At 36.0% G+C, this 27240-nt stretch overlaps 12 protein-coding genes across 12 annotated transcripts; 11 read left to right on the top strand and 1 right to left on the bottom strand.

The window, feature by feature from the left end:
• Positions 1–332: 332 nt before the first annotated feature.
• On the top strand, positions 333–1574 carry RO3G_06859 (uncharacterized protein; the record flags this gene model as incomplete). Its single annotated transcript, XM_067661449.1, has 1 exon — positions 333–1574. One exon carries the CDS (start codon positions 333–335, stop codon positions 1572–1574), a length of 1242 nt encoding a protein of 413 aa, XP_067517550.1.
• Positions 1575–1709: 135 nt separating this feature from the next.
• Positions 1710–2737, top strand: RO3G_06858 (uncharacterized protein; the record flags this gene model as incomplete). Its single annotated transcript, XM_067661448.1, has 6 exons — positions 1710–1798; positions 1851–1969; positions 2023–2093; positions 2142–2354; positions 2406–2503; positions 2557–2737. The coding sequence occupies 6 exons, from the start codon at positions 1710–1712 to the stop codon at positions 2735–2737; spliced, it is 771 nt and encodes a 256-aa protein (XP_067517549.1).
• Positions 2738–3789: 1052 nt separating this feature from the next.
• Positions 3790–3885, top strand: RO3G_06857 (uncharacterized protein; the record flags this gene model as incomplete). Its single annotated transcript, XM_067661447.1, has 1 exon — positions 3790–3885. One exon carries the CDS (start codon positions 3790–3792, stop codon positions 3883–3885), a length of 96 nt encoding a protein of 31 aa, XP_067517548.1.
• Positions 3886–4417: 532 nt separating this feature from the next.
• Positions 4418–5385, top strand: RO3G_06856 (uncharacterized protein; the record flags this gene model as incomplete). Its single annotated transcript, XM_067661446.1, has 4 exons — positions 4418–4469; positions 4587–4670; positions 4817–4882; positions 4988–5385. 4 exons carry the CDS (start codon positions 4418–4420, stop codon positions 5383–5385), a joined length of 600 nt encoding a protein of 199 aa, XP_067517547.1.
• A 3139-nt stretch (positions 5386–8524) lies between these two features.
• On the top strand, positions 8525–9139 carry RO3G_06855 (uncharacterized protein; the record flags this gene model as incomplete). Its single annotated transcript, XM_067661445.1, has 4 exons — positions 8525–8577; positions 8617–8710; positions 8761–8919; positions 8975–9139. 4 exons carry the CDS (start codon positions 8525–8527, stop codon positions 9137–9139), a joined length of 471 nt encoding a protein of 156 aa, XP_067517546.1.
• A 1345-nt stretch (positions 9140–10484) lies between these two features.
• Positions 10485–11138, top strand: RO3G_06854 (uncharacterized protein; the record flags this gene model as incomplete). Its single annotated transcript, XM_067661444.1, has 1 exon — positions 10485–11138. The coding sequence occupies one exon, from the start codon at positions 10485–10487 to the stop codon at positions 11136–11138; it is 654 nt and encodes a 217-aa protein (XP_067517545.1).
• A 1725-nt stretch (positions 11139–12863) lies between these two features.
• On the top strand, positions 12864–14836 carry RO3G_06853 (uncharacterized protein; the record flags this gene model as incomplete). The annotated part of the gene is made up of 9 exons (XM_067661443.1): positions 12864–12959; positions 13026–13128; positions 13239–13319; positions 13460–13591; positions 13649–13725; positions 13779–13920; positions 14038–14121; positions 14268–14333; positions 14439–14836. The coding sequence occupies exons 2-9, from the start codon at positions 13026–13028 to the stop codon at positions 14834–14836; spliced, it is 1083 nt and encodes a 360-aa protein (XP_067517544.1). The 5' UTR covers positions 12864–12959.
• A 537-nt stretch (positions 14837–15373) lies between these two features.
• On the bottom strand, positions 15374–16529 carry RO3G_06852 (uncharacterized protein; the record flags this gene model as incomplete). The annotated part of the gene is made up of 5 exons (XM_067661442.1): positions 15374–15450; positions 15499–15576; positions 15631–15773; positions 15828–16356; positions 16409–16529. The coding sequence occupies 5 exons, from the start codon at positions 16527–16529 to the stop codon at positions 15374–15376; spliced, it is 948 nt and encodes a 315-aa protein (XP_067517543.1).
• Positions 16530–16817: 288 nt separating this feature from the next.
• On the top strand, positions 16818–17087 carry RO3G_06851 (uncharacterized protein; the record flags this gene model as incomplete). Its single annotated transcript, XM_067661441.1, has 2 exons — positions 16818–17006; positions 17058–17087. The coding sequence occupies 2 exons, from the start codon at positions 16818–16820 to the stop codon at positions 17085–17087; spliced, it is 219 nt and encodes a 72-aa protein (XP_067517542.1).
• A 731-nt stretch (positions 17088–17818) lies between these two features.
• RO3G_06850 (uncharacterized protein) lies at positions 17819–19048 on the top strand (the record flags this gene model as incomplete). The annotated part of the gene is made up of 1 exon (XM_067661440.1): positions 17819–19048. The coding sequence occupies one exon, from the start codon at positions 17819–17821 to the stop codon at positions 19046–19048; it is 1230 nt and encodes a 409-aa protein (XP_067517541.1).
• Positions 19049–20916: 1868 nt separating this feature from the next.
• Positions 20917–21486, top strand: RO3G_06849 (uncharacterized protein; the record flags this gene model as incomplete). The annotated part of the gene is made up of 1 exon (XM_067661439.1): positions 20917–21486. The coding sequence occupies one exon, from the start codon at positions 20917–20919 to the stop codon at positions 21484–21486; it is 570 nt and encodes a 189-aa protein (XP_067517540.1).
• A 346-nt stretch (positions 21487–21832) lies between these two features.
• Positions 21833–25790, top strand: RO3G_06848 (uncharacterized protein; the record flags this gene model as incomplete). The annotated part of the gene is made up of 2 exons (XM_067661438.1): positions 21833–22068; positions 22172–25790. The coding sequence occupies 2 exons, from the start codon at positions 21833–21835 to the stop codon at positions 25788–25790; spliced, it is 3855 nt and encodes a 1284-aa protein (XP_067517539.1).
• Between the last annotated feature and the right edge of the window lie 1450 nt (positions 25791–27240).

Genomic DNA, 27240 nt, shown 5'->3' with positions numbered 1-27240 from the left:
CTAAAAGTAAAATGATCATGTTGCACATAACACTGAAAGGGCCTTTGCATAAAAGAAATTACTTTTTTTTTCTATTCAAACATAATAGTCTACGTGATATTTTACTCAATATTCCATTATGAATTAATTCCTTTGAACCCGTTTTCTTTTTTGGGCCGACAACTGCGTAGTATTTATAGAGAACTGATTCTGACTGAATGGCGATGTGGTAAGGTTGGAATTCCGACAGTTTTTGTTGGAAATGGTCACTTTGCGGTGTTTTAATAATGGACAGCACCCCCTTCCTTCCATTTTTTTTTTGCTGTTAAAATTTTTTTCCCTCATCCTCCTCAATGATTCAGTCTTGTTTGACCATCAGGGGGCACTTGTCAAAGTCTTTCACAACGGCAAAATTAATCAACATTCGACATGCTCATTCCGGTATAATAGACCCTTTACAACTAAAGCCACTTCAGCAAGAAGGAGGTTTATTAGACAAATTGATTTCAGCCATTCGTCGACGAAGTGCACCTGCTGTATGGAAAGCATATACAGATTTGAAGGATTCTGGAAAAATAAAAGAGGTGCCAATTCAATATCACTCAATGACACTCCAATCGTTTCGCTTAAACGAAAATGGATACTATTCCTCTGACAAGCTCAAGTTTTATAAAAAATGCGTCTCTGACATCTTAGTGGCGGCTAAGAAGGCTCAATATAAGCTTGATGTTCGTGATTACAATGTCCTCTTGAGACTCTATGGTCAATCACGCGACTGGAAAGCAGCAAGTGACTGCTGGAATGAGATCAAAGTCAAGAAAAATGAAGAGAGCTACAACTTGTACATGCAAGCAGCCGTTCAATGTAAAAAATATGATGAAGTATTCAAAATATTCAACAAGATGAATAATGACGGTATTCAACCTGATGTGACTACCTATAATACTTTAATAGAAGCCAATGGACGAATGGGAAATGTGACAGAAGCAGATAAATTATTTAGAGATTATTTTGCACCTAAAAATACAGAAAACAAGTCAACATCCATCATTTCCAAATATTTTATAAAAGATGCCAATTTATCCACCTACACACCTTCTGCTGCTCCACTCTCTCGCTGTATACCACCACCCAATGCCGTCTTGAGTCCCACGACAGATACTTTTGAAGCACTTATTGATGCACACGGTCGAAAAAAAAATACACCCGGATTAAATTATATTCACAAAACAATGCTACCTCAATATGATATCAAACCAGATTTGAAGATATATAACGCATTGATTAGATGGTATTGTCATAGTGGGGATATTGAAGCAGCTAGAAATACATTCGTAGACATGGAAGCAAGTGGTATTAAACCTAATGTGGCTGTATTCAATCATCTCTTTCGACATGAAGCCTTAAAAAGAAATCGACCAAAAGTAGCAGAGGCAATCATTGACTACATGAGAAAAGAATATGGTATTCGACCTTCAACATCAATGTATGCCACTTTAATTAGAATACACAATAAGCATAATCGTGAAGATGAAGCCAATAGATTACACACAATTTATAAAGCCTTAAAATCTAAAAAATTAGAAGAACAGTAAAATCTTGTAAAATAAATAAAAACTCCGTAAAAGAAAGTGATGAAACTGTCAAGTGACAAAATGTCGTTTGTGTACAAAAAAAAAAAAAAAAAAACACACTTTTTTTTTTTCTCTTTTCTTTCTTTTTATTGAAATATGGGAAATTTGGACTTTAAAATCAAATTGGCAAATACTTTTGCCACTTTGTTCTTGGTTAGTTCTCAAGGTTTTAGCTTTTCTGGGTGGTAAAACACAAGACTCAAATCTGAAACAGTTTGACTGAAATGTGTGAATTAGGTTCCTGAGTCATTCTTATGATTTCGGTCCGCGAGATTTCGCAATTATCTTGGCAAGTATCTTACACTTTTTACTTATTGGCTTTACTATCTATCAATATTTGCCAAGCTCACCTAAAGGTAACGATAATAATAAGTTGAATACAAGCACCTCACTCTCTTTTATAAAAAAGATGTTTATGAGGCTATTGGCTATTGGTATTTATTAATAGCCGTTTTGAACAGTGGTGTATCATTCTTATGGGTAAAATAGTGATTTGCCATGTATTTTATAACTTACAAAGTATGCTAGTATTACCAAGTTAACTTGTTTGCTTTCATTGGACTTCTTTGGCAAGTAGCGACACTCGTCTTCATCTATCATCGTTTTCGTGATTATCCTCCTCGCAATGGCACAGATCATGCTTTTATCAATGCGCCCTTTTCCATTTACACCGCTTATTCTCTTTTTATTGTTCTCTGGCAAGTATTCCAATTTAGCGACCATACGAAGCATAGTCAAATTGTAAGAAACAATACATCCCATCACATTTTATTAACGCGTATAAAAAAAAAGGCACACGTGTTTATTATACTCTTTATTGGTTTTATAGCTCTTCATTTGGTTGATTATTCACATCGAAAGGATTGGGTTTATTCATTAACAACAGCATGGTATAACAGTGATAGAATGCTAAGAATAAAAATAATAATAATGTTTTTTCTAGGATTCTTTTGGGTGCTGCTGTATTCCTTGATGATGCTCCACACACTGTTTCACTTATCGTAGTTGGCGTTCTTATAAGCGCAGTAGCAAGAACACTTATTCCAAATTGGTTGGAGCGTTTCAACAGAAGATTTAGTCGTTGGGCAAACAGAATAGGTGAAAGAACACCTTTGCTTTCTTGAATAAAAAATAATTGTTTTTTTTATTCCATCAATCTTGTTTTAAAAATACCTCCTATTTGCTTTGAAGTCTAATGATATAAAGAGCGAATAAACGGTTTTGAAGCTATGATATGTTGCATCTTGAAGCAATCAAATCCAAAGTATTTTTTTTTGAAGGGTTTCATCGTTTGATACGAGTGCAATATCAAAACATACTGCTTTGAGTCGAAATTTCTTAATACATCATTTTAAATCAGCATCTTACTTTTTCGCTAAAGCTTGGGTATTTCAGCTGTATAGAATAACCAAGCGAAGATGAGAGGTTAAAACGCGTCCTTTATGTATGCACAGCCTCTGTACAACATCAGACATTATAATAAAGCGGTGTTTCAAGTATGGCATAATGGAGCATGACACTTGCAACACGTCAAGAAACAAAAAAAAAAAAAAAAAAAAAAAAAAAAGGGGAGGAAGGATTTGTTTGTCACTCGATTGAGCATTAGGCATGACACAGTACAGTCGAGCTTGTCACTATGTTCATCCGTGTAAGCCATCCATGGTTTCTATCTCTTTCGTTAAAAAAGAACCAATTGCCTAATAAAGAAGTGACTGACTCGACACTGACATCACGTGAGGGAGTAGTAAAGAGGTCCTATTCTTTGTACCCTTTTTTCATACATTTTCTTTTTTCTTTTTACTTCTTTTTCCAAAAAAAAAAAAAAAAAGGCAAAAGCAAAAGCAAAGTAAAAACAAAAGCAAAAGCAAAAGCAAAAGCAAAAGCGAAAATAAAAGGCAAATCAAGTCAATGTTACCTGTGCACCTTATCATTATAATCCTAACTCTTTCTTTTTATTGTAGATGGGACAAACATTATCTGAGCCAAACACGAACAAAACTACTAGTCATGATGCCAACAATAAATACTTTTATGGTTGCTCTCACATGCAAGGCTGGAGATTGAGTAACTAAACGAAACCACTTTTTTTAAAAAAAAAAAAAAAAGAAAAAAAAAAAAACGTACGCACTGCTATCTGTTTTTCGTACTAACCTTCCTTTGTTATCTCTTTTTAGCTATGGAAGACGCTCATACTACTCTTTTGAGATTAGGAGATACTGACTTTAGCTTCTTTGGTGTTTATGATGGTCATGGAGGTAGATTGGACAGATAATAAAAAAAAAAAAAAAAAAGAAAGAGAGAAAAAGAATGATAATTGACAGTTTCTTTTTTTTCTATTCATCTATTCGTTCACTTTTTTTTTTTTTTATTTCTTTTGTGAAAAAAAAAAAAAAAGGTTCATCAATAGCACAATATACAGGCCAAGCTTTGTACAAAAAATTGCTTGAAAGCAAGCATTTTGCCAAAAAGGAATATAAAGAAGCATTTAGAGACGCTTTTATGTCTGTTGATAAAGCACTATTAGAAGGTAAGAAAAGAGAGAAAGAGAAAAGGAGAGAAAGTAACAGGCAAGAGGATACATTAGATAACAATTATGCATTGGATCCTTCTGGTTGTACAGCTGTTGCTACACTAATAACAGATGACAATCATATCATTGTGGTTAGTAACAAAGGGAAGAATACAATAGCATCATTTACTAAACAGTGAGATAGGCTAATGCTGGTGATTCGAGAGCAATCATAAGCATTGCAGGAAGAGCAAAACCACTTTCATTTGATCACAAACCAACTAATGAAACTGAAATGGAGCGAATCATCAAGGCAGGAGGATTTGTTGAGTTTGGAAGAGTGAATGGTAATTAGAAAGAGAGAAAGAGAAAGAGAGAGAGAGAGAGAGAAAGAGAAAGAGAGAGAGAGAAAGAGGAGGGAAAGGGTCTATGTATCATGATTTTATTCTTACTCAAATCAAAAGGAAATTTGGCATTGTCTCGAGCGATTGGTGACTTTGAATTCAAGCAATCCGAAAATCTTTCAGCAGAGGAGCAAGTTGTAACATGTAAGAAAGAAGAGGGATAAAAGATACAAGAAATACAAAAAGTCACTAAATTATATTTTTCATTTCTCTCTCTCCCTTTCTCTCTCTTTCCCTCTTTCTCTCCCTGTGTTTGTATGCATTTCTCTATTTGTATATGATCTGTATAGGTAATCCTGATTTGATTGAACATGAAATCACAAAAGACGACGAGTTTATTGTATTAGCATGCGATGGTAATTGAAAGAAAGAAAGAAAAAGAAAGAAAAAAAGAAAGAAAGAAAGAGAGAAAAGAGAGAGAGAGAGAAAAGGCAAATAGATAACATCGGCTATATGTATAGGCATATGGGATTGTATGACAAATCAAGAAGTGGTCGACTTTGTTCACAAAGGGATCAAGTTGGGTAAAAGACTTGAGGAGATCTGTGAGGATATGATGGATCATTGTGTTGCGGATGAACAAACAACCAATGGACTTGGTTATGATAATATGTCTGTGATTATTGTAGGTATCCTCAATGGCAAAAGTCAGCAAGAATGGTATAATGCCATCAAGAAAACCTCGACAGTTTCTGTTCCTAACTCTCCCTGCTCATCCACACCGTCATCACCCAAAGTAGACAGAAATAATGACTTGGATAAGAAAGAAGAAGGAAGAAAGGAAGAAGGAAGAAAAGAAGAAGGAAGAAAAGAAGAAGGAAGAAAGGAAGAAGGAAAAGAAAAGGAAAAGAGCTCATAGTCTATGTAATCTAGAAATAAAACCTTACACGTGTAAGCGTGTGTGTGTGAAAGAGTAGTGAGATATCATCACAGCTTTCTTACATTCTCAGTCTATCTATTTGCTTTGCTTTCATCTTTCAAGCTCATTAGTACATCTGCCTAATTGTATTTTCTTTTTTTTTCTTTTTTATATCTACATCACATGAAGCTTCTATAGTCTTGGTCGATTGTTGATAGCAGTGTGAAGAATGATAAGAAAGGATGAGAAATGGAAATCCTAAATGATTCGCTCTGAAACACGAACGTGCTCTTTGAAAACAACATATATAGAAATAACATATATATTGAAACGTAACTATATAAAAGAACGAATTGATGCGTTTAAATATAGTGTCCTTCGCTGAGCTCAAACGGGCTAGCAAAACAATTGTTCTTGCCACGATGAATTTACTTAGCCATTAGTTAGCTGAGCCTACTTTGCACAATTATTGACAAAAAAATATTTATTGTCTAATACATAAACTGTAGTACTTTCTGCTGATTCCCTGAGCTTTGATTGCGTGGTATTTCTGAAAAATAAAGTAACTTGTATATAAGCTTATGCATGACACTATCAAAAAAAAAAGAATATCGCAAGAGATACAAGAAGGAGTTTACCCATATAAACCTTTGGGCTTGTTACAAGCACAACAGTAGCTCTCTGATTATCTGTCTTAGGTCCAAAGAGGGCTAGCGCTGCGACAATAGGGAGGGTATAGGAGAGGAATCACAGACTTCTGTCTCGTATGTAAAAGAAGAGCTCAAGTTCTCAGTTTATAGCATTTTTTTTTTACAAGCAAGAAAACTATACGCATTTTTTCCTAAGGCCTTTTATTAACCTTATTTTTCTTAACTGGGTCTTTTCCTTTCACAATCTTCCTATTCGTCTCTTAAACAGTAGTATGAAATCACTATTTTCATGAAACATTTCTTGCTATAAGCAAAAGAACCTAGCATGACTACAAATATAGGCATATGTTGATATAATCCTCAAGCGAATTGTGTATGCTTTTTCGAAAGCTATTAGTGAATTGCTTGAATACACCAAGGAAAACAGCCTGATTCGACCATTATGAGGACATAGGTCGGTAGACTTTTCACCATCTTTTTTTTCCTTTTTCTTCATAAGTAACAAGACATGAAGGATATCGTCTACAGTGATGGACAAGACCAGTGGATTCTCAATCGATCGATGTGGAAGTCGACAGTGATGTGTTTTCTTTTGAAATGTTTCATCAATCGCAGTGGTTTGTTATTTTATCTAATTCAATGATTTATGAAAGAAAATTGGCTGGTATACAGTCTAAATCTGCCAGGAATACAAATGTAATTGGGTTGCTGAAAGAGGGCGGAGAGACTAGCTTGTTTGACCCCTTTCGACAAACCAAAATGGAGGAATGAATCAAAAGTCTTTTTGACATGATTCACTATGGAACAGATGTACTGTTTATTCTCATCGAAAAAGTTTATCTCTTGTTCTCAGTCAATTCACACGATGACAACCTAATTACTTGTTGAGCGTCTATTTTGAACTATCCGTTTGAAATGAACTGTGGGGTTTTTTTTTTTTTTTTTGCTTTGTCTTTGATGAAATGCATGGAAAATGACTGTTATCAAAGAGTTATTTGCTATAGTGATATAAAACAGTAACAATATGACTAGTTTTTTGTAATTCAACAGTGTTGATATCATCAACCCATTCAATAAGCATATGCCAATCATCAGTTTTATGTTGTCATCAATAACTATTGGACAGTTTTCGAGATATTTTGCGTTGACAAGAAACAACGATATGGATATTGTAATGTCTTTTCGAGAATCAAAGAACCCTAGTGATGCTGTGTACCTATGATCTTTAGTATTATTTACGATTACAGCTTTCTTGTTGATTTCATTTATATAACAGCGTCAGTAAGAGTTTGGACACAGTATAGTCCTACTTGAAGCCTTCGAGACCAGCCATTGTTTAAAGGCTTGGAAAATGTTGATTGAACTTTACATGGTTTCTCTGATTTAACACAGCGAGATAAGAAGAGTTGTGTTGTGCGTTAAAAAACGGTTTCAGCGTTCTCCCTAAGCTTGTCCATTCTATCATTTTATCCATCCATGTAATATAATACTGTATTTTTCACACAAGACGAAGGCATTCTTTCTTGTGTATAATGAAATGTAAAAATCGTATTACTTTTGTGATATATGTTTACAAAAGTTCACCAAAACCTCTGTCAAAAATGACTCGCTCTATTCCACAAGATAATTACACATCGATCGATTGAGAATCCACTGGTCTTGTCCATCACTGTAGATGATATCCTTCATGTCCTGTTATTTATGATGAAGAAGAAGGGAAAAAAAAAGATGGTGAAAAGCCTACCGACCGATGTTTTCATAATCAGGTTGTTTTCCTTGGTGTATTCAAGCAACTATGAAGACCAACGGTTTGAACGGCTACTTTATTTTTAGAAGACTGCTAAAAATATGTTTTACAAACAATCTCCGAAAAGTGTATTCAACTTGATTACATCAAAAAAGAAAAACAATGCGGCATCATGCTCAAAGCGCATATAACTTTCCCCTTTTCATGTTTCCAGTTCATTTAGCATCAAAAGCATGTAATAATACATGTGTATTATTTTAATTTAAGCTTTTATTTTCTAAATGACCCTCATCTGGTACGTTTAAGATGCTTGATGTTTTATTCCAATTTTTAAGATTGTGAAGAATACAAGCTGTATTTTCTAAAAGAATATGAACTGATGAGAAAATAAAAAAAGCAAACGATATTTCTTACATGTTCCACAAGTCAATGTTACTTTACAATATAACCAAAAGGAGTTTGTCGAACCAAAACAAACACACGTCAATCCATGTGTTGAAGATAAGTGAATAGTTGAGCTTGTTCTGTGAGCTAGTCTGATTGAGTCCATGAAGCAAAGTTTACGTAGATGATCAAACAAGCTTGAATGATACCGGAGTTCATAAGGTAATCATGGCAACATAACAGGAAGCTTATTTTTTTTTTCTGTGTGGGTTTCACAAAAGTTTATTTTTTTTTTTTGCTATTCCCCCCCCCCTTTTTTTTTCTCTCTCTTTCTGTTTGTGAAGGATAGGAAAGTGAAATGTCAGAATACGATCAGGGATATTGGGGATCAATCACCAGTTCAGTAGATTGGTAAATTATTCTATTATGTTCTATGTTTTCCTAAATTAGTCATGATCTCATGCTGATGATGGTATCATCGTGTAGGTGTGAAGAAAATTATGTGTACTCTTGGTATATTGCAGAATTCTGGAATACAATTTCAGTAAGAAGAAATAAAAAAGTTTAAAATAAAAAAGTTATAATATAAAATAGAGTTTAGCTATGATCATATTAGGTTTAATGGGTACAATACTACATTGGAAAACGTTAGGTAGTAAATTATCATTTGGTTACTTGTTTATTATTATTGTTGGTATTGGAAGTATCTTATTTCATGCTACATTACAATTTGAATATCAAATGTGGGACGAAGTAAGAAAAAAAAAAGAAAAAAAGAAAAAGAGAAAAGGTGATTGAATGATTCAAGGTACCAATGATATGGACTGCATGTTATCTTTTATGGTTATTATTAGAAGAGAATGGTTACCATGGATACTTTTCACTGATGATTCTTTGTTATTGTACACTGGCTACTTATCTAACAAGTCAATCCAGAGGCAGTCTTCAATTCTATTTATTTCAATTATCGTAAATAGAAAACAAAAGAAAGATGGATGATAATAATAATAGAATGAATAGGTTTGGTGTTGTGATGTGGAGTTGTTTTTGGTTTGTTTGGAAGATGTACAGAAATGTGAAGAGTATGCGAATTAGAAAGATATTTCATGTGGGAGTATATTATTTAATTACTGCTATTTCGATTTGGTTGTTCGATAAGAATCTATGCTTTATTTATCAAACTATCCCTAATCCCCAGTTTCATGCTTGGTGGCATATTTTGGTTTGTGTGATGATTTAGTTTGTGCAAAACTAATGTTTTGAATTAGATGTGCATCAGTCTACATTATTTTTTTGTAGGAGCAGGACATGAGATGATGAAAGAAAAAGCAGAAATCAAATACTTGTTCAACCTAATTCCTTATATCAACACAATTAAAAGATAAGTCTAAACATTCCTTTTAGGTCGGACCAAGAACCAACACAACTGATTTCAATAACCTAATTCAGTTTAAAAAAAACATCTATTTTTTTCTATATTTTTCTTTTTTAACTAAAAATGAAACTCCTTTTTTAATAAAATCTGTATGTTTCCATTTTCATATCAAAAGGGGGGGGGGAGGGAATAGAAAAGGGGGGGCAAAACACTTGTTTCTTTTTTATACGCACAATAAAAAAGGAGAAAGTACACAAACATATCCACATCCACACACACACACACACACACACACACACTATGAGCTCTAAAAAAAACCTTAATCTTAAAAGTAGACATGTTTCAAGGTAAATAACTCCGAATGATGGTTACAATACTTTTTTAAACAATGATGATTTTATTTAATCATTTTGTACACAAGAAAGTCCAGAACTTGACTGTGTGTGATGACATCAATAAAGTTAAATAGAAAATAAAAGAAATCGAGATATTTCCCGATCAGGTTTTACATACTGGCTTTATTTTCGTACAACCTTCACTCTCCCCCCCCCAAGAATGCACATCTCCCACTTTTTTTGCATAAACCATTATTTTTTTTTTTTTTTCGCGCGTTCATGACATAATTTGCTGATCATAGAAAAAAAAAAAAAAGTTTAAAAAAAAAGTTACCATTTTTACAAATATAAATAATCTTGTAATTTTTTATTTTCTTTTTTTTTTCTCTCTTTTTTAATTTCAATCTATTTTTTATTTATTTCAATCTTATTTATTATTTATAATGGAAACTTATTTTGGTTACATAAAAACACCTCAAGACGCTTTAATCATATTTGAAGCATGCAGAAAATCAAAACTTCAAAAAGTGAAAAGGAGATTATCATCAAAAGAAAGAGCACAAATTAAATCAGGTTCAGTCTTTGCTTGGGATGAAAGAGAAGCTGGCATGCGTCGTTGGACAGATGGAAGGACTTGGTCACCCAGTCGAGTGTTGGGAAGCTTCTTGACTTATCGTGAATTGGACACAAAGAGAAGACCTCGTCGGCTATCACTTACGACCCATAAGGCCAACAGTATCGCCTGTGCTTATAAACCAGATGGACTCATCAAACAAAGTTTTTCTATTTGTACTGCCAACAATCAAAAATTACATCTCATTTCTTATTATTCAAAATATGATGTATTAGCCGGTCATCTAAAACAGCCCTCCACGGATCCCCTTCTGTCTTCAATCAAGGTTCAAAAAGGTCTTTATCCTGAGCTGAATCCTTTAGATACAAGTGGTGGCCATTCTGCTACAATTCATAACATGCGTCTATCACTCTCCACACCCAGTCTTTCTCGTCAATTCTCAGTCGACACGCTTGATTCTTCATCTCCTCCACCTTCACTTTCTTCTTCACCTAGTACATGTGACGACGACATCATGACAGACCTATCTCCTCCACCCACTATGCCTCACTATCCCTGTCCACCTATCCATCAACTCAAGCCGATCTTGTTTCCTTTACCGCCCACACAAGATATCGCTTGGGAAAGAATTCCTTCATCTGAAGATCAAAGACAATTAAAAGCATTACAAACATTATTACGTCTATAAATCTATACCTCTCCATTCTACTCTTTATGCTATGCCTCTCTTTTTTTATTCTTTCTCCTTAAGCTCTCTCTCTCTTTAAAAAACATTTTCAATTATTATATCCTTAACTCTCCTTATAAAATACACTTTATTGTATAAATTCATAGAAACTATTAATAAAAGGAATTAAACTTATTTTTGTCATTAAGGCGGACATAATTGTAAAACCTTAAAAGATTCTTTAAACTTCGATTGTGTAATAAGCACCCTCCCCTTATTTTGATTGTCTCACAAAATCAATTCGCCATGCATTTCACAGCATGACCCTCGATATCACCTTTTATATCCAAATAACCCAAACAACAATAACGATAGACTAAAAAGGAAATTGAACTATTTATCCGATCCACACTTTCTCTCCTTTTATTACAACACTTTACATTCAATGTATTCCATACAACAATTCACTCTTCTTTCCTTTTTTGATCCTTCATCATCCATAGTAAAATATTCCTTTTATGTACACTTTTAAAGGATGTCATGTCATCAGCCAATATGTATTCATCACTGACTACTAGTTGTTTATGACTTTTAAATAGGAGATAGTCTGTATTCATATTAAATCATGCACTAAAATAAGATTATGTAAATCAACCGGTTATGATCCATGTGTCTCTCTCTCTCTCTCTCTTCATTTATAAATCCTATTCTAAAAATGGAAATAATGAAAAGGAAAGAGGGGGGGGATGCTTGATCAAAAGTAGCTTTGGAGATAAACTATCGCAAATAGGCATGACAACTCATCTTTATTGACTTGATGTCAGCAGTACAGTGACATGGTTCACCACCTGAATCCTCTTTCTCTCATTCACATAAGCCACCTTATCCCTCCCTCCTTTTCTCTCCCGACTCTTTAATCAAACTTTTTTTTATTTTCCCTTAGAATCCTTCTCATCCAACTCCTCATTGTTCAATTTCCCCCCCCCCTCCCCTCTTTACAACTTTAAACACTCCTCACTATTTCATATATTCTCTTTTGTTTACTTCATCCATTCCATCCACATCCGTTCTCCATCTTTTTCTTTCCCAGTCGTCTTTGGAGCACGACAGTCTGAGAAGAAACAAGGCACAAGCAGGTCATTCCTTTCTGTGGTTGTCCTGTCAGTTGAACTTGTTCATTTCTTTTAAAAAAAAAAACGTTTGATGCCTCGATGGATACCTAAAACAAGTCTGTCTGAATCCACTTTGTAAGAAATCATACAAGACATTCGCAATTCACCCTCATCTTATCTGTTTTACAAAGAACCAATGTAATCGGTACTTTATTCAATTGAAGGGCATACGCTCGTATATCATCGTTGACGAGCTGTGCACTATTTAAAAGTGCCTCCTTTATGTATACACAGCCTCTGTACAACATCAGACATTATAATAAAGCGGTGTTTCAAGTATGGCATAATGGAGCATGACACTTGCAACACGTCAAGAAACAAAAAAAAAAAAAAAAAAAAAAAGGGGAGGAAGGATTTGTTTGTCACTCGATTGAGCATTAGGCATGACACAGTACAGTCGAGCTTGTCACTATGTTCATCCGTGTAAGCCATCCATGGTTTCTATCTCTTTCGTTAAAAAAGAACCAATTGCCTAATAAAGAAGTGACTGACTCGACACTGACATCACGTGAGGGAGTAGTAAAGAGGTCCTATTCTTTGTACCCTTTTTTCATACATTTTCTTTTTTCTTTTTACTTCTTTTTCCAAAAAAAAAAAAAAAAAGGCAAAAGCAAAAGCAAAGTAAAAACAAAAGCAAAAGCAAAAGCAAAAGCAAAAGCGAAAATAAAAGGCAAATCAAGTCAATGTTACCTGTGCACCTTATCATTATAATCCTAACTCTTTCTTTTTATTGTAGATGGGACAAACATTATCTGAGCCAAACACGAACAAAACTACTAGTCATGATGCCAACAATAAATACTTTTATGGTTGCTCTCACATGCAAGGCTGGAGATTGAGTAACTAAACGAAACCACTTTTTTTAAAAAAAAAAAAAAAAGAAAAAAAAAAAAACGTACGCACTGCTATCTGTTTTTCGTACTAACCTTCCTTTGTTATCTCTTTTTAGCTATGGAAGACGCTCATACTACTCTTTTGAGATTAGGAGATACTGACTTTAGCTTCTTTGGTGTTTATGATGGTCATGGAGGTAGATTGGACAGATAATAAAAAAAAAAAAAAAAAAGAAAGAGAGAAAAAGAATGATAATTGACAGTTTCTTTTTTTTCTATTCATCTATTCGTTCACTTTTTTTTTTTTTTATTTCTTTTGTGAAAAAAAAAAAAAAAGGTTCATCAATAGCACAATATACAGGCCAAGCTTTGTACAAAAAATTGCTTGAAAGCAAGCATTTTGCCAAAAAGGAATATAAAGAAGCATTTAGAGACGCTTTTATGTCTGTTGATAAAGCACTATTAGAAGGTAAGAAAAGAGAGAAAGAGAAAAGGAGAGAAAGTAACAGGCAAGAGGATACATTAGATAACAATTATGCATTGGATCCTTCTGGTTGTACAGCTGTTGCTACACTAATAACAGATGACAATCATATCATTGTGGTTAGTAACAAAGGGAAGAATACAATAGCATCATTTACTAAACAGTGAGATAGGCTAATGCTGGTGATTCGAGAGCAATCATAAGCATTGCAGGAAGAGCAAAACCACTTTCATTTGATCACAAACCAACTAATGAAACTGAAATGGAGCGAATCATCAAGGCAGGAGGATTTGTTGAGTTTGGAAGAGTGAATGGTAATTAGAAAGAGAGAAAGAGAAAGAGAGAGAGAGAGAGAGAAAGAGAAAGAGAGAGAGAGAAAGAGGAGGGAAAGGGTCTATGTATCATGATTTTATTCTTACTCAAATCAAAAGGAAATTTGGCATTGTCTCGAGCGATTGGTGACTTTGAATTCAAGCAATCCGAAAATCTTTCAGCAGAGGAGCAAGTTGTAACATGTAAGAAAGAAGAGGGATAAAAGATACAAGAAATACAAAAAGTCACTAAATTATATTTTTCATTTCTCTCTCTCCCTTTCTCTCTCTTTCCCTCTTTCTCTCCCTGTGTTTGTATGCATTTCTCTATTTGTATATGATCTGTATAGGTAATCCTGATTTGATTGAACATGAAATCACAAAAGACGACGAGTTTATTGTATTAGCATGCGATGGTAATTGAAAGAAAGAAAGAAAAAGAAAGAAAAAAAGAAAGAAAGAAAGAGAGAAAAGAGAGAGAGAGAGAAAAGGCAAATAGATAACATCGGCTATATGTATAGGCATATGGGATTGTATGACAAATCAAGAAGTGGTCGACTTTGTTCACAAAGGGATCAAGTTGGGTAAAAGACTTGAGGAGATCTGTGAGGATATGATGGATCATTGTGTTGCGGATGAACAAACAACCAATGGACTTGGTTATGATAATATGTCTGTGATTATTGTAGGTATCCTCAATGGCAAAAGTCAGCAAGAATGGTATAATGCCATCAAGAAAACCTCGACAGTTTCTGTTCCTAACTCTCCCTGCTCATCCACACCGTCATCACCCAAAGTAGACAGAAATAATGACTTGGATAAGAAAGAAGAAGGAAGAAAGGAAGAAGGAAGAAAAGAAGAAGGAAGAAAAGAAGAAGGAAGAAAGGAAGAAGGAAAAGAAAAGGAAAAGAGCTCATAGTCTATGTAATCTAGAAATAAAACCTTACACGTGTAAGCGTGTGTGTGTGAAAGAGTAGTGAGATATCATCACAGCTTTCTTACATTCTCAGTCTATCTATTTGCTTTGCTTTCATCTTTCAAGCTCATTAGTACATCTGCCTAATTGTATTTTCTTTTTTTTTCTTTTTTATATCTACATCACATGAAGCTTCTATAGTCTTGGTCGATTGTTGATAGCAGTGTGAAGAATAAAGCAAGATCTTGCTCTCAAAATTAATAAAGTCGCATCACAATAATTCAACGCGCTTCATTATAATAGAGACGCGTTTATTTTGTTAGTATGATATGATTTTGATTTGAGTTATTCTATAAAAGTATAACTCTGCTTGGAGTTGAAAACGGTCATGGACTAATGAATATTGTATTATCCGCTCTATACCGCCAATGTAACAAGTAGCATTTTTTACTCTTTTTTTTATTGTTATTTATAATACAATCATATAACGCAATCATAGTTTTTTGTGCATAATTCGATTAGACAGCTTACATCATTCTTTTAGATTTCGACTTCTTTCTGCCACAGGCCATAAGGCTTTGTTGGGTCAGTTTGCCACAAGCGAATAGTTCCGTCCTCTATTAAACAAGTCAGTACACTTTCAAGAGTATTTTTTTTAGCATTACCTGAGCCAGTTGCATACAATTTGCCATCAGGACTATAACTAACTGTGTGGATTGGGCCATGATGTCCTTTATAAACATCTAATCAAACACAAAATTAAAATAAACGAAATAAATAAACAAGGTTTAACTCACCTTTAACTTCACTTGTGTTAAAGTCATAAATTCTCACCCATAAGTCTTCATCGCTTCCTGCAACAAACTTTTCATGGCTTGGATGAAGAGAGACAGAAGACGTCCTTTCCTTTGTTTCAATGGTCTTTATGTCTTCCAACGCGCTACAATTTTCTTTTAATATCCTTTTGCTTGTCCATCCTCTTTCATTAAATTACCTATCAAGTTTCCAAAAATTGGCTGTTTTACCTGCAGCCCAGCAAACATATTGTCCGTCAGCTGAAAGTGACATGGTGGATACAGGTGAGCTTGTTTGAATGATATCCCTTTGGCGCATGGTACGCAAATCCCAAATTCTAATGGTTGAATCATCTCCTGTACTCAAAACAGCATGATGCTCCTCATTCCAAACGACTGCCTTGATTGTATCTTCGTGTCCAGTAACCTCCAATGGATGAGCATCGGGTCTATAGAGATCATAGATTCTCAATAAACCTTCCTTTCCGCCTGTGACAATTTTGGTGTCATCATGATTAAACTCTGTAGCACGTACGATATGTTTGTGGTTAAAGGAATGCATTTCTTCTCCTGTTTGTGTGTTCCATATTTTGGCAGTAAAATCGGCTGAACCTGTCACTGCTTTATTGGCATCCTTGGATAATCTTGCACTCCATACAGCACCTTTATGTCCTTTGAATGTACCAATCCAATCACCAGTAACGCCGTCTCTTAACATGGGATTACCATCTAGTTTAAAAATAAGCTATTTTGTCGCCCTCTTGTTAACTTATATATGTACCTTTGCAAGCAGATATCAAGTAATACTTTCCATCGCGTGTGATGGGCGAGAAATGAAGATCGACTACTGGACGAGTATGACCAGAACATGTAAGTGGAATAACTCTATTTGTGTTGCTCATTATATAGTTTCGTCAATATTTATGTACACTTGGTTTTATAAGAAGTAAAAAAAGGGAAAGAAGTAAAAAAAGAGTGTGTGTTTTGTTTCGTTAAAATAGGATAAAATAGAATAGAGAAAGAGAAGAGAAGGAAAAAAGTGTATTCCTTTCTCTTTTAAATATAAAAGTGGAAAGGAGAAAAAAAAGTACGTGATGTGTTTGATTGACCGCACAACTTTATTGGTCCAGAAAAATGAAAAAGGCATTTGTGTGTGGATGTGGGGTGGCGATAGTTTTTTTTTTTTTGTAATGTCAAAAAGTCCACAAAGGTTGATTGAGGAATTGGAAAAAGAGATTAATAGAATTCTTAACGATGAGTTATTGAAGGATGTAAACTTGGCTATGTCTACTGAAGAGCTTGACGCCCTGATTGCTGTTGAACAAGAGCAAGCTTATAGAATAAAAATCGAACGTGAATCTTTAAAACCTATCAGTAATGTGTGTTTTATGAAAAGAAAAACTCGACAAATTTAATCAATATATTTGTAGATCTCATTGTTGGCCAATCAAACACAGTAAAGGATATTAAAAAACTGATACAAGTAAAGTTGGAAAGACTAGAAAAAGATGAAAAAACGGGTAGAAAAAGGAAAATTAGCTGGTAAAGTATCACACACGTACCTACACCTTGTAAACTCATCATTATCTGTACTTAAAAAGGAAATACATTTGGCGAACTTATTGTTTAACTTTTGAAAACACAAGATTACTAGAAGACACTGCTGTTGTTAGTCAGCTTGGTATTAAGCAAAACAGCATATTGAAATTTGCCCGTTTACACCATGAAAAGGGAAATCATCGCAAAGCCTGGAAATGGTATCGACGTTAGTTGTTTAAATTATTTCATTACAAAAAAAAAAGGCAACTTGTTGCTTTCGATACCAAGATTCAATCTAGCATATAATTTTATTATTTTTTCAAAAAAATAGCATATAAATAAAAAATAAAAGCCTTATTTAATACTTTAACATGCAGCGTGTTGATTAAAAAAAGCGATTTTTTTTTTTTACAGAGTTCTTTGATTTGTAATGCACAGAAAGGATTTAAAGGGAACGTCATCTGATTGGGCAGATGTAACGTACTCTACTGGAAGTTACCAGAATTTGACAAATAGCGGAGTTTTTGATTACTCAGGAAAAAATCGAGCAGTTACGCGAATCTTCTATAGAAATATGATATAAAAAGTAAGACATTTTCATTGTCCTCTTTTTTATATTTCATTCGTTTTTATAACAAAAAAAACTATTTCAATGTACTTTAACCCTGTTTACATTCGCCCCGCTGCCAATCACATGCACAACTACTCTTCCTTGTGTTTGGACGACTACGCTCAACTACACCATCTCCTTCAGCAAGCACAATTCGAGAAAGAAGCTGCCATGTATGAAGAGCAACAAAGACGCCGTATCCAAAGAGCCTTATTCAATCTTGAAGTCCTTACCGAACTTCACCGTCGTCGTGAACAAGAAGAGCGTGCTATTAGAGCTTATTATGAAAGAAAGGAACGTGAAAGACAAGAATGGCTGCGCCGCCAACAATACCTTGCTGCCTTACAAGAGGACTTCTTCAATCATCGTCCTACTACTTATTCAAAGTATCATGAAGATCCATTTGCTCACCAACAAATGAGGTTTGCTACTGTTCCACAAGATTATGAAGAAGATGATGAAGAAGAAGAAGACCGTTCTGAGCAATTAGCTGATCTTGTGAAATTGATTTTTGGTGCTCAAAGTGAACAAGCAAAGCACGAGAATGAACCCGAAAATGAACCCGAAGATGAAGAAGATGAGGATGAAGATGAAAATGAAGATTTTGAATACGAAGAACATGAAGAAAAAGAACGTGCTAGTATACTCAAGCCATCAGATGCTCCAACAAATGACGACTACATGGACATCCAAGAAACACACCAAGAAGAACAAGAGAATATAGAAACCCCTATGGATAATGCTATGGTTGATATGGATGAATCCATGGATGAAGATTTACCCTCATTAGTCGAACATCCCACTGAAGATATCAAATCACTCGTCAATGAGCTACTTGAAACGCCAGAAAACAATGAAGTGTCCGTATTCCCTGAAGAAAACCCAGTCAAGTTGGCCAAATATGAAGCACTTGGCAGGATAGAGCAAGAACTCAAAGATATACGGCAAAAGCACGAAGAACACATTTTACATAATACATTAGATTTCCCTGTCAGTGATGGACGTCTCTCGTCACCTGACAGTCTGGTAGCCACTACAGCAAATAACCGTCAATTTCTTGGGTATGAAGATGAAATTATGAAGATATTGCTTAAACTTGATACAATTGAGTCTGATGGTGATGAGGACATTCGAATTGAACGTAAAAATCTTGTGAAACAAGCGGAAATGATGCTGGAGACTCTTGATGAATATAGACAAAGAGAATGGGAAAGAGTCAGCAGCGGCAGCAGTAGCGAAGATGAATTTATAGACATAGAACCTTTACTTTAGTTTGCTACTTTTCATTCCTCTCTTGTAACATATAAATTTTATTATACATATATTATATTTTGTAAATAAAAGATTTTCCAAATTATTTACCTTTAAAATTGATGCTTTTCATTTTGCCTTTAAGTGAATTAATTGGGCGACTGGAGCGATTGACTTTGTTGATTGTGCCAGACAAATTTGTGTACTTTTTTTTTTTATTTGTTTCACTATTTATACTTTTACAGGTTTAGTTTTTTTCTTACTAAAGAGAAACAAATGAGAGAAGTTTTTGAAAGTGATCGTCTTGGCAGTTTTGATTAATATACCTGATACTGTCTCACCTTCATTAAACTCGGTGCTACAAAGGAACATTATTTAATTTGCTGTAAAATTTTTCAATAAGGTTTGAAAAGGACACAGATGGAAGCAAATTCACGCAGTTGTAGCCTTATTTATTAACAAACTACTTTATCTCGTCAAAATAATTAATGGAACTACCTGTCCAAGATCAAACTGTATCTTCGCATACCATGGCCGATCCAATTGTCATATTAGCTTGAAGAAGATGCTTTTGACCATTCTTAAGCCTTCCGCTTTTTACAAAATGAGAGTAATTGCGCTGAAGTGGTTTTCAGTCCTTGAAGGCAGACTATACCAAAGGTTGTCCATGAAGCTCGTTTTTGTAGAAGGACACAGGTGTCAGTAGTTTCTCTATTTGTCGGTCGAACCATGCTGTGTGTTATACGAATATGAAAATCAATTTTATTAATGAATTATGGGTTACTAGTATGGCGACCCTGTAGCCACACATTCTTTTGTTCATAATACCCAATGTTTAATTAAACAATTAGAGCTTCTACTAATTAAATAAAAAATTACTCGATACGATCGACAAAGTCAATCGTTTCAGTTGGCCCATTATCTTGTTTAACATGATAAAATGAAAAAATTTAAGTTGTTCAACCATAATTTCAAAAGAAAAATTGTGTAAGTAAATAGTATATCTAACAGGAAAGTTTGTCTAAATAAAGGGCTTTAATAATTTTGCGTATGTATCAATGCTAGAAAATGACACGAAAATCAACTAGTATCAGGTGGCAAAATTTTACACTCATTTTGATTAAGGAAAGTAAAAAATATATAAAAAGAATACGTCATGTTTTGACATGTCAATAAAATACAGTCTTATTGTTCTGAACTAAATCTTTACAAATGAGATTGAATAAAAATAGATCCTGATGATTAGGGATTACCCTGGGCAATGTGTTTCATTTTATATCTAGACAATTTATAGCTAACATTTGTTTATAGCAGTCCTATAAGTTTAAAAAGCAGCATTCTACAAAAGAAAGTTTAGCCAAGTAAATTATTAGAGCCTCAATTACTGTGAGACTTATATCCATCAATGTCAACTACAATCAGTTGCTATTCTATAACAACTATCACTTTCTAGCTACATGAATGTTAATAATAAAAGAAACATACCCGCTGTACTTAATTCACATTATTTACATACATTGGAGTATCTGGGAGTGGGATTCATAGTCAAGTAACTCATTCAAAAAGCATTTAATAAGATTATGTGTCTACCTATCATAGGGTAATCAGAAAATATAACATATCACCAGAAAATGCATAGCTGAGACTTAAAAAAGGTAGAAAAAGAATATTTGATCTCCAAATTCAATACTATAAAAAGCATGAATGAAACAAAAAAAAAAAAAAAAAAAAAACGAATTAAAATATAAAGGCATCATTCAAAAAGCATATAAATTCTACAAACAAAAAAAGCATCAGATTGTATTTTTTAACAGCTTTCAATAACCGACAGTTTATTTTCTGCAAACCGACAAGATTTGCTGTACTGACTATATTAAGATACACAATCCATGGTTCTTTCCAATAAAAAAAACTTTGGTATCTCGGGGTGGAGTATCCAGTGCTCGCGTGCACCTCCCTCTGAACCAGAAGCTGCCAAGCGATCCCGCCACATTGAACCCGCCTCCTCCATCACGACTCGCGCCATTGCTACTCCTCGAGTCAACAAAACTCAGAAACACCTCAGCCAGAGCACTACCACGATAACAACAGTTCCTGTCACCATTAATGGCACTCCAGTAGAAGAAACTCAACCAGAGGATACACCTGAATTTGAGGATATTGACATTCATCAATTAGAGCAAATCTTGGACGAGCAGGATCACGATAATGTCCACTTGGAAGTTATATGCAGTGATGATGATGTCAATATGCCAGATGAGAACACCAATTTCCCAGCATATGACACACCGTCACAATTGCCATCTCTCAATCCCCAAATCTCCACTACTGCCTCCACCACAACTAATACCACCACCTCTCTATCGAACAACAAACCCACCCCAGCTCCGACACGTGTTTCGCCTAGATCCAATAAGGGTAAACGTCCAGTTCGGCTGGGTGAAGAGGACTCCCAATAGTGGGCCCACCTAACATACATTTATTTTCTTACTTATGATTATGCCCAATATGAATACGAATATGACTAATATAAATTTAAACAACTCTATTAATTCTACAACTTATCCTATTACTGACCCTGAATCTAGATCCTTTCCTCCCGCCGAAAACCAATACGACAGTCCTTCATCCAGAAACAAACAAGTCAACATTAATGTTGGATCTCTTAATTGCCGTAGCCTCATCAAAACCAGCCAACCCACCACCAGTTCCGAATTCATCCGCTTCCTTCGATCACAATCACTGGATCTGCTCACCCTCCAAGAAACACATGCATCCGACCTCGAACAACAACAAATTCTTGACATGAAATTCCAAGCCAAGTCCTCTATCTGGTCTCATTACTGTGGCATTGTGAGTTTGAATCCTTCACTAGTTCTATCCTCTGCCTTTATCGATAGAGATCAAAGACTTATAGCTTGTACTGTATCCCACATGAATCACACTTTTGAACCCTTTATCATCGTAACTATTTACGCACCAGCTTCATTATCGCCACGCCGTCAATACTATTATAACATCATGCAGCTGCCAATTTTTTCGTTAATTCGTGACCCCCCCCATAGATGACATAGATACGACTGATTTCAATCAATGTTATCACCTCAATCATCGATTACTAATAACTGGCGACTTCAATTATAGCCCTTCCTTTTATCATAACCATACTAACCTTCCTACACAGACTCCACTCCTTGCGGCTCAAAAAGATTGGCATGAATTCCTCCTCACCAATTTTACTGAACTCACGCACCCGTCTCTTGATGCTCCTCTACCAACTTTTCAACGTGGCTCTAGTTCATCAACACTCGACTACATGTTTGGTTCTTCGTCTATCCGTGACTGTATTCAGACTTCCAATATTGAATTTATCAACGCGTCTTGGAGCGATCATGCCTTACTTTCTGTTCGTCTTCGCTTTGGTAGTGGTCAACATGGTAAAGGCCTATGGCGCGCTAATCCCCATCTGGCACGTAATTCATACTTTGTAAAATCATTATATCAATCTTTGGATTGGTTCTGTTCCTCCCGTCTGTTTCCTCCTGTCGACCTTACTAACAAAGATCACTGTGCTCCTATCGAATCTACCCAATCTTTGTGGGAAGATGTCAAATCCGAAGTTAAAAGAGTTGCCCGATCCTTTGGCCGCCGACAGGCTTCCTGGAGACAAGCCCATCTTACACGTCTCCAAAACAAACGCACCCGACTGTTAACGTCGGCAGCATCCAATGGAAATCTACACACCCAATTAGCCAAAACTGAAGCCCTCATAGGTAACCTACAAAAAGTCTTTGCTAACAACCAAATTTTGAAAGTAAGTAAACACTGGCGAGAACATGGCGAGACATCGGCCGGCTATCTCAAACGATCCATTGCCACGCGTGCTTCTCAAAGATACATTTCCAGTCTACAACATCCTATTACTGGTCAACTTTGTACTTCATCGGTAGACCTTCAAGATGCAGCCAAGACATTCTACCAACAATTGTACCAGTCAGATCCAACTAGTGATGCTGATGTCTCCATTCTATTGGACACTATCCCTGACAGCGACATCATTCCGTCCGATTCAATACCACCTCTCGTGGCTCCATTTACCATTCATGATCTTGTCTCAGCCTCCTCCAGATCTCCTCGCAAAAGCAGCCCTGGTATTGATGGCATTCCATACGAGATTCTCTCGCTGGTTTTCAAACACCCCGGAGTTGCCCCACTGGCTGTCAAAGTGTACAACGAAGCTCTGCTTCAAAGCGTCTTCCCTTCATCTTGGCTCTGTACTAGTACTGCCCTTCTCCCGAAAAAAGGTGATCTTACTTTGTTGAAAAACTGGCGACCCATTTCTTTAATCAATACCGATGCTAAAATTTTCACGCGTCTCTTGAATAGTCGACTAATGTCCGTCTTCTCTCATAGGATCTTTCCTTGTCAAATGGGTTTTATGCCCAAACGATTTATTGGAGAACAAGGTCGTTTGTTACACCTAGTCATGACTTCTGCTTCCATCCAAAAATCGTCTGCTGTTGGCCTTCTTCTTGATCAAGAAAAGGCATACGATCGTGTCCATCCGTCTTATCTTTCTCAAGTCATGATCCGTTTTGGAGTTCCACCACCTCTAGTTACCACCATCATTGGATTGTTCTTTTCTACCAATATCAGTATCAACATCAATGGTTTCTTAACTACGTCTTTTGTAGCACAACGTGGACTTCGCCAGGGTGATCCACTTAGTCCTCTGCTTTTCAATATCGCCTTCGATCCTTTCTTGCGGCTCATTTCTTCTGATCCCCTTTATAGAGGCTTTTCATTCGGCCAACTGCAAGACACTCGTTACATCGACGACAGCCCCCGACCCCCATCGGATGACGCCTGCCCTCCACCTCCTGTTAAGATACTTGCTTATGCCGATGATGTACTAGTATTTCTTCACTCTCCTTCCGACTTTGTACGCCTCAAGAGCGCAGTGGACATATATGGTGCAGCTTCCAATGCTAAGCTCAATTTTAACAAAACACAGGATTTCTCTCTATCTGGTGATCCGCTTCCTAATTGGCAACAATTTTTAGTCTCCCACAACATTAATTCCTGGCATGACCGTCTCTCCACGCACTCTCTGATATACCTCGGCTACCCAGTTTATTCATCCACTGCCCAACGCACCTTATGCGTCAATCAACTAACGAATAAAATTGCCCTGTCTTGCCAAGTCCACTCACAAAGAAATCTGTCAATACGTGGTCGTGTTACGGTTCTTAATTGTCTCATTTTCTCAAGATTATGGCATGTACTTCGGATATTACCTCTCACCAAAAAACAAATAGCTACACTCCAAGGTCTAGGTTCCAGGTTTCTAAATGCCAATTCTTTCCCTAAGATCAGCTTCGCGACCCTCTCACTTCCTCGGTCTCAAGGTGGTCTTGGTGCTCTTGATCCAGCGATCCAAATTCAAGCGCTGCAGTGGCGATGGCTGCTTCCCATGGTCCTCTCTTGTTCTCCTTTCAGTCCTGTAGATTCTCTCTTTCCAAGTGTATTTTACCCCAGTGCCACCTACGGTCTATACTTGCTTAAAAGCACGACTCCTCAACTTTACCCAAACTATCAAATTACCAGTGCCTCTTCGCTACTATTCCCAGCCTTCAGATCCAAACACTTCTCGACCACAACACTTCATTGTTTCTCAATCCTCTTTGCTGCCTTTGATTCCCTCATTTGTCGTGCTTTTGATTATGTCATCTTGTCTCCTACCACCATCCTCACTATTCCTCTTATATATTTGATACAAGCTACTCCTCTGTTGCCTTCACACCCTCCTTTGATCAACCGTACACCTCCACTCCCTCAAGTCTGCCACCTCAAGCCCTATCGCCAAATGCTGGGATCACATATAATGATATTCGACTCTTCAACACTCCGTCTCCGATATCGCACCTTCACCCGCACTGAAATTCAACATTTCACCCGCACAACCAAACAAGTGATCAACCTCCTCACCTCCAACATTATCCAACTTCGCACCTTTGCTGCAACACATTTCAACAATCCCGCCACCATCAACAACATTGTTGACCACACAACACTCATTCTATCCATCTTTAATGTCGATTCAGTTCCCAATATCCCCAACCAACTGCTTTCTCCTTCACCGAAAATATTCAAAACACTGTTGTCCAGCAAAAAACACAATCGCCTCTCGTGCCCATGCCCAGCACCTCAACCTCCACCCACTACCCATGCTCCTTCCTTTCTACTCAACTCATCTAAATGGTCCTCCTTCTGGCGTTTGGACATTCCACTTCGGTCCCGAACTATATGGTTCAAGATTGTCCACAACTCAATCCCACACACCAGTTTTCTGCACCTATGCAACATACAACGATTCCCGTCTCCTCTCTGTCCCCTTTGTCTGCAGGAACCTGACTCACTTATTCACTTTTTCTATACCTGCAACAAAATACAACCAGTTTGGATTAAAATTTCATCTTTGTTTATTGACAATGCTTGGCAATATACAATCCACCACTTCCTTTCTGATATATCTGCCGCTGTTACCACCTTGTCATCTTTCCCTCTTCGCGACCCTCGCATCTCCCTAGTACTTTCTCTCTCATCAAGCCAAATTGCTGCCTGCGTCCTACAAGCTATCTGGTCTGCTCGCTGGCAGTTTATCTTCCACTCTACTCCATTTCTCAGTGACAATGTTTTCTTACAAGCTCAGAAACTCATCCACCTTCTTGATGCCGAAATCCGCATTGATGACGACATTTGACAACAACAATATTAGAAAAAAAAAAATCCCATTTTTTTTTACTCTTATTATATCTTAATACAGTCACTTGACTTTAAATAAACCGGAGTCTCAGTAGAGATATCCCCTATAAACAAAAATAAGATACACAATCAGTGGTAAGCTCATTTCCAGAGGATCTTTCCTGTATAGTCAATAAAGAAACAGGGCCGGGAAATATCTTGATCTTCTGCGTACAAGCCAAGTAGCTGAAGAAGATTTTTTGTCGCCCTTAAAAGCTCATCCAACTGTGCTCTTGGAGGATTTATATCCTCTTTTGGCTTTCAACGTCCTGCGCCTCAGTTTGTCTTTCTATTTAGATCGTCTCTACTAAATGGTATACAACATAAAGATGTATCCACCAAGTGGTTCCGTAATCTCAATATGCTTCCTGTAGATAGCCTCCCGTCCATGTAACCTAGACCTAGCAAGTTTTCCTGGAATAAATTTTAGCATGCCTCAATTCTTCGTCTAGCACGAACCATTCTATGGAGACTGTATCATTCAAAAACCCATACACGCTCTCGTCTGCATAAAACCATGCCTAGCTATATCGCTGATGAAAGATGCATGATTTGTAGCACAATCGAAACAGATTAGCACTTCCTGTGGCCCTGCTTAGTTAAGCGGCCGACATGAAATACATTGGCACGATGATTTCTTGTTCGACCTTTGCTACTATCTTTTGATCAAATATATAGACCACTTCAAACAACAACTAAAATACTATCACATTGGAAACTTGACACCTTTCATGTAATTGCTTGTGAGGATTTGAGTTTATGGAGATTACATTGGAAATATTCTTTTGAAACATCTTTTTGGCCAAATGAAGCAAAAGCAAGAACCACAGTGCTACTTAGATAAATCCACGATGAAAATATACAACGTCAAGAAATGAAGAAATATTACAATTCATCTTCTTTAATGTTATTTTATTTTTTAATTTTCTCTATTTTGTAACAGTGCTCGTCTAAAGGTGGCACTAGAATAAAACCCTCATACAAAAAAAAATAAAGATGGGCAATCAGTGGTCAGCACGGCAGTACAAACCTTGTAAACTAAAACAATGTATGTTTCACGAACTTAAAAAGATGCTCTTATCTTTATTATCCAACACCCGGTTCTTTACTCTCAATTGCAGCAAGTTTGACCAATAGATGCAGTTATTTTTAAAGCTGGCGATACTCCTGCATTGAAATTCACATTAGAGGAGATTGTATTTTTTTTTTTTTTTCTGATATACACTTTAAAATATAATGTGAAAATTAATAGTATTAATGTTGTAAAATTCGTGATTCATTTTATTCATGCCTTAAGACATTAGAGCTTTATAACAAGGGTATCTCGTTCAGTCAATAACAAAAGCAACTGAACCCAAATGGCGCTTTTTTAAGTTCAATTGTTGAAAATCTTGTCATACTAGAATTGC

Source organism: Rhizopus delemar, genomic scaffold (assembly GCF_000149305.1).
Source record: "Rhizopus delemar RA 99-880 supercont3.5 genomic scaffold, whole genome shotgun sequence".
Classification (NCBI taxonomy): domain Eukaryota; kingdom Fungi; phylum Mucoromycota; class Mucoromycetes; order Mucorales; family Rhizopodaceae; genus Rhizopus; species Rhizopus delemar.
The sequence above is the reverse complement of the archived record's forward strand: the minus strand, read 5'-3'. Positions and strand labels throughout refer to the sequence as shown.